The 6,605-nt window shown below is 49.1% G+C and overlaps 1 protein-coding gene across 1 annotated transcript; it reads left to right on the top strand.

Annotated features, from left to right (window-relative positions):
- Positions 1–1,050: 1,050 nt before the first annotated feature.
- Positions 1,051–5,732, top strand: LOC135544959 (RDS/peripherin-like protein xRDS35). The gene is made up of 6 exons (XM_064972645.1): positions 1,051–1,200; positions 3,059–3,301; positions 3,604–3,791; positions 4,748–4,994; positions 5,170–5,331; positions 5,670–5,732. The coding sequence occupies exons 1-6, from the start codon at positions 1,051–1,053 to the stop codon at positions 5,730–5,732; spliced, it is 1,053 nt and encodes a 350-aa protein (XP_064828717.1).
- Positions 5,733–6,605: the final 873 nt, after the last annotated feature.

The following is a 6,605-nucleotide window of genomic DNA, read 5'->3' as shown; positions in this document are numbered from 1 at the left end:
GCTACAACTGTATAAAGCTGCTGCCCCCCCCCCCCCAAGACTTTTGATGTTGTAGATCAATAAAACGACTAATTCTAAGATGTATGGTTTCTTGATTTGTCTTTCTCCCAAACATTACCCACTTCTTGTGGTAAGCGATCACTCTCCCCCTCCCCCAGTCCCTCAGCCTGTAAGCTTTATCCATCTCTCTCTATCTGCATGTATAAACTATAGCCCCGGCCCTCTCCATCCTGTCTCAACTCTCTGTGAGTATACCCATCATAACTGTCAAATCCAACCTGTTGGCCCAGTGCAGGTTTGCTGATCAGACACTGGCCTGCTTTCCCATTGGTGCTCCTGTCCTAATAGGATCCCAGGGACTATGATTGGGGGATTACCATAACCACACTGCACCCTCGACATTGGCCAGTCCGTGTTCTCCACCATGGGCACAGCAGGAATTTAGGGGTGCACCTTGACCACACCAGAGGGGTTCCATCCTAAACAAACTGGGGTTGTCATTGTCAGTAATTGTGTGAAACGAAGGGTCACTGTTGTGGTGCAACCATAACCTGATGATTTAGAGGATCATAGTTTTGCTGTCAAAAGAGGACGTGAATTATCAAATATCTATTAGATTCATTATTTTCTTGGCCTTCAGTTTTTGTCTCACTAATTTATTTGGATTACTTCAGAGATGTTTTATATTTTCCTTTCTACGTGAAAGCTTTGGATTATCGTCCCAACCTGAACCTGTCCTTCACCATCAGACGGATCTTCCTTCACAGGAACAACTTACAGGAGATCAACCTGATAATAACTCACCAACGCACCCTGGAAAAGCCAAGCCGTACCTGTCCGTCTAATACAACAACCTTTGCATAACCTACTCCTATGAATCGCAGTAGTCCACCTTTTTCCCCCAGAACTTTCCTTCTTTGAACCTACCGATATTCTTTCCCCCATCCTTCACCGTTATCTCTCTCTACTTGATTATCCCAACATCTCCTCCCTCCCTCCGTCCTCTTCTTCTTCTCTCTCTCTCTTCCTTTGTCTCTGTTGGTTGTTGCCATGGCACTGCTGAAGCTGCAGTTCCCCCTGCAGAGGCGTGTGCGTCTGGCCCAGAGTCTGTGGCTGCTGTCCTGGCTGGCCGTGCTGGCTGGGGCCTTCACCTTCTCCCTCGGAGTGTACCTCAAGACTGAGCTGCTCCGCAGGGCAGAGGTACTGGCGAACACTATAACACACACATGCCTGTTCACACATGGCAAATTACACACACACAAACCTTATGTATTTCACACGACACACACGTTTCTGGCACTTGGAAATCACACAGCACACACAACTGTCCGTCTGTCTGTGTCACTACTGTTCCTGTCGTCTGTCCTGGCTGGTTCAATTAAACACGCTGCTGTGTTTTCCATGTTTCTCTCAGTGTGGTGTCTGTTTCACACACCTTCACCTATCAAAGCTTTATTCACACAGCACAGAGCAACATTGGGCTGACATGATGCAGTTGGCCTGAATCTGGACAAGCTTTGTGTGTGGCTGTGTGTATGTGGGGGTAGAGGAGCTTATAGGTGTGTGGCTGTATGTATGTGGTGGGTAGAGGAGCTTATAGGTGTGTGGCTGTGTATATGTGTGATGTGTGGCTGTGTGTATGTGGGGGGGGTGCTTATAGGTGTGTGGCTGTATATATGTGGGGGTAGAGGTGCTTATTGGTGTGTGGCTGTGTATATGTGGGGTAGAGGTGCTTATAGGTGTGTGGCTGTGTATATGTGGGGTAGAGGTGCTTATAGGTGTGTGGCTGTGTATATGTGGGGTAGAGGTGCTTATAGGTGTGTGGCTGTGTATATGGGGGTAGAGGGGCTTATAGGTGTGTGGCTGTATATATGTGGGGTAGAGGGCTATAGATGTGTGGCTGTGTATATGTGGTGGGTGTATGTGGGGGTAGAGGTGCTTATAGGTGTGTGGCTGTATGTATGTGGGGGTAGAGGTGCTTATAGGTGTGTGGCTGTATGTATGTGGGGGGTAGAGGTGCTTATAGGTGTGTGGCTGTATGTATGTGGGGGGTAGAGGTGCTTATAGATGTGTGGCTGTGTATATGTGGGGTAGAGGTGCTTATAGGTGTGTGGCTGTATGTATGTGTGGCTTATAGTGTGGCTGTATGTATGTGGGGGTAGAGGTGCTTATAGGTGTGTGGCTGTATGTATGTGGGGGGGGTAGAGGTGCTTATAGGTGTGTGGCTGTGTATATGTGGGGTAGAGGTGCTTATAGGTGTGTGGCTGTGTATATGTGGGGGTAGAGGTGCTTATAGGTGTGTGGCTGTATGTATGTGGTGGGTAGAGGTGCTTATAGATGTGTGGCTGTGTATATGTGGGGGGTAGAGGAGCTTATAGGTGTGTGGCTGTATGTATGTGGGGGGTAGAGGTGCTTATAGATGTGTGGCTGTATGTATGTGGCTGTGTTCATCACTCATGCTATGTATGGATTATTTGAATGGAGGGAGGCGGAGGGGTCGCTCGAAGATTCACACTGACATATTGGAGGCCGTAACGCATCATCCAGATATGTAGGGTTTGTTGGTATATCTCCAATGAACCATTGATTAAGGTTGACCTCAATCTGGGGCATATCAAAAAAGGAAAGTGTTTCCCAGTGCATCTTCCTAGCTTCAATACTCAAGGATTTTCTATATGCAATGACCTGGATTTGACAAGTTGTTGTTACACGTAACATGAATGTTACTGAAAAATAACAAGAACGTCAACATTCCTAAACTCAATAACACCAATACAACAGAAAAACACTGACAAAGGCAGTAGTTGATTGCACTTTACATACAGTGGATATAGTGGAGCAATGGAAGTAGTTATGTAGGGTGCTGACTACCCTTACTCATATTGCCTTACATGAACGTACATAAATTGAATCATCATCATGGAATGGAACATTCCAGAACATATCCTCTGATGCTTAGTGCTGTAATGTAACATATATAGATCATTTCAATGTAGTTTATTACTGTGTTATAACTGGTATAGTAATGTGACCCTAGATTTGACCTTTGACCCTCCAGGTGATGGATAACACAGAGATCCACGTGGTGCCCAACATTTTGATGCTGGTGGGCTTGATAACCATCGGGATCAACCTGTTTGCTGGGCGGGTGTGTCAGGACTCCCTGGACTCTGCCCGGTTCCCCCCCTGGAAGCCCTTCCTGCTGCCCTGGTATGGCCTGGCCTGGATGGTGTGTGTCTGGTTGCTGTCTGCTGTGGTGCTCAGCTATGCCCTGCAGGGACACCTCGAGGAGTCACTCAAGGTAAGAGCCTCTGGGCTGGGATGAAAAGAATGAGACAGTGTATGCAACTGAATAACACTTAGACCCTATCTCAAGTAGTCTTCCTGTGATTCCCCGCATCCTATCTCCTCGCCTGCGTCACATCTGTATTGGAGGACAAGGACAAGCCCCCCCCCCACCCAGATCTTCTTCTCCAATGTGGTTTGAGAAGAAGGCGAGGATATAGGAACTGAGGAATCCAGGAAAGATTAATTGAGAACAAGCCTTGGCTCCCATGAGTACTTCCTGATCTCTTTTATGACATAATCTCTGTCCAATCCCAGGTGGGCCTGAGGAACGGTATCCGGTTCTACCGGGACACGGATGTCCCGGGCCGCTGTTTCCAGAAGGAGACCATCGACAGGCTGCAAATGGAACTGCGTTGCTGCGGCAACACCAACTACAGGGACTGGTTCGAGGTGCAGTGGATCAGCAACAGATACCTGGACTTCACCTCTAAAGAAGTCAAAGAGTGAGAGAGAGGGGGATGGAGGGGGGAGGAGGAGGAGCGAGAGGGGGGGGAGGGAGGAGAGGGAGCGAGAGAGGGGGATGGGGGATGGAGGGGGAGGAGGAGAGGGAGCGAGAGAGAGGGGGGATGGAGGGGGAGGAGGAGAGGAGGGGGAGCGGAGAGAGAGGGGGATGGAGGGGGAGGAGGAGAGGGAGCGAGAGAGAGGGGGATGGAGGGGGAGGAGGAGAGGGAGCGAGAGAGAGGGGGATGGAGGGGGGAGGAGGAGAGGGAGGAGAGAGGAGGGGGGATGGAGGGGGGGAGGAGGGGGAGGGGAGAGCGGAGCGAGAGAGGGGGGATGGAGGGGGAGGAGGAGAGGGAGGGATGAGAGAGAGGGGGATGGAGGGGGATGGAGGGGTGAGGAGGAGGGAGGGGATGGAGGGGGAGGGGGGGGGATGGAGGGGGGAGGAGGAGAGGGAGCGAGAGAGAGGGGGATGGAGGGGGAGGAGGAGAGGGGGATGGAGGGGGAGGAGAGGAGCGAGAGAGGGGGGATGGATGGAGGGGGGAGCGAGGAGGGGGGAGGAGGGGGAGGAGGAGAGGGAGAGAGGGGGGGATGGAGGGGGAGGGAGGAGAGGGGGGGAGGAGGGGGAGGAGGAGAGGGAGCGAGAGGGGGGATGGAGGGGGAGGAGGGAGGGAGCGAGAGGGAGGGGGATGGAGGGGGGAGGAGGAGAGGGAGTGAGAGAGAGGGGGATGGAGGGGGGAGGAGGAGAGGGAGCGAGAGAGAGGGGGTGGAGAGGAGAAGTGAAGTTTAGCCCACAAACCACCGTTCTCTGACTTGTCTGAGGTGATGATGACTCACATGAGATTTCTATACATCATGTCTCATAAATGTGTCATCCATCATTAAAGCCAGTGTCATTTATATAAGGTAACATTTTACAATGGAAACACTCAATCAAACCGTTAACCTCTCTCCTCTCCAGTCGTGTGCGTAGCAACGTGGACGGTCGTTACCTGATGGATGGAGTCCCGTTCAGCTGCTGTAACCCCGGCTCCCCTCGGCCCTGTCTCCAGAACCACCTGACTGACAACACTGCCCACTACAACTATGAGCACCAGAGTGAGGAGCTGAACCTGTACAGCCGCGGCTGCAGAGAGGCGCTGGTCGACTACTACATGGGCCTCATGAACACCATCGGCCCCGGGATACTGTCGGTCATCTCCTTGCAGGTATACACATGCACAAACCCAGACAAAATATGAACATTGACTCTTGCCCTGTAGTGTGATGATGGTAGTTTTTAGTGGTGATTTTGTTACCGTCAACCTCTGCCCCTGTGATAAGGTGGCTTTAGATATACATTTTGTAACCATGGCTTTGACCCCTGTGACATCATCTCCACAGATGTCAGTGTTGGTGAGTCTGCGGTACCTGCAGACGTCTCTGGACGGCGTGGACCCGGAGAACCCCGAAGCTGACAGTGAGGGCTACATCCTGGCAAAGGGGGTGAAAGAAACCATGATGGACGTCAAGAACACCATGTTCACACTGCTCCAGTTCGGACAGGTAGTGTACTACAGTACCCACAATGCTATGTGAAACATACCAGGGGTGTGTTCAGGGATGTGGAACGCTCTAATCGTTTCAGATAGGAGAATGAATAGAGCTGACCTTTTTAAAACGCAAATACACTACAAATGTGCATTTCCTACTGTGCTAGACAATTCTCAGCAACAAAAGATCCTACATCTGTATATGTTCAACACAAAACATGTATATTTTAACTGTCTGTAACAACACATCCTCCTGATCAAACCCTGGTTTAGCATGATGTACCACAGTACCCACAATGCCTTGTGTAATACATTTGAACCTAATGGTGTCCCGTTTCTTTATCAATACAGGTGGAAGCAGGTGATGAGGCAGAAGCAGGGGCGGACGGCGAGAAGGCAGCCACGTCCAGCTAGATGAAATATAATATATAACCATATATGGGTTTGAGACAGGGAGGGAGGCATCTTAGTTCTGTGACCTCATGGTGGTCTAGCCTGTGACCAGGCTAATGGTGGGCTAGCTAGAGCTCTGTGTTGGCTTTGACACTGAACTCTTTGTCTTGATTTATACTGCAACAATGTACGAGCACTAAAATACATAAGGAATCTTATCTTATCATGCTCTGCACAGACAATACAAGATCTAACAATGCAGAGGGTTTTTAACCTGACAAAATTTGGAATGATAATCTTTGAGTCAAGAACAAAACCTGAAAGTCAAGAAGACACTGGAAGGCACCGAAGAACAAACACATTCACAAAAGAATTCACACACACATTTGATAAATACTCAAAAAGAATACTCACATACTCGTACAGGAGTAAATGAAAACACACACACTTTGAAGTACACTAATGTTCTGATGATCTTTGATTCAGATCTGACTCAATCTAAAGCACACAGTTAACGTAATAATACAAACACTCACCCTGTGTGAAGAAGGCCTCCAGTCAGTTGAATACTGAAATGGCCATAGAGTTTGTTAACGCACTGCTAAGTAACGTGTCAAGATGATGTAAAGTTGGCATCAGCCATTTAATGTATTAAAGTTAGTTGCTTTTAATGGATTTGCGGAGTTGAGTCCTTTTGTACTAGATAGACATACAACCGAGTTGGGTTATTTCAGTTCACCCAGAGGTATAGGAGGATGTGTGTGTAATGACAACGTGATGCTAGTGATACTGTAGGTCTGACAGTATGGAGCAGAGTGACTGTACAATGTCATCTGGGCTGCTAGGTATACTCTGACACATCTCATAACACCTTCGTAATCCAAACATAGCTAA

The sequence above is a fragment of the Oncorhynchus masou genome, chromosome 9 (assembly GCF_036934945.1).
Source record: "Oncorhynchus masou masou isolate Uvic2021 chromosome 9, UVic_Omas_1.1, whole genome shotgun sequence".
Taxonomy (NCBI): domain Eukaryota; kingdom Metazoa; phylum Chordata; class Actinopteri; order Salmoniformes; family Salmonidae; genus Oncorhynchus; species Oncorhynchus masou.
Note: the sequence above shows the minus strand (reverse complement) of the source record. Positions and strands in the feature narration are given on the sequence as shown.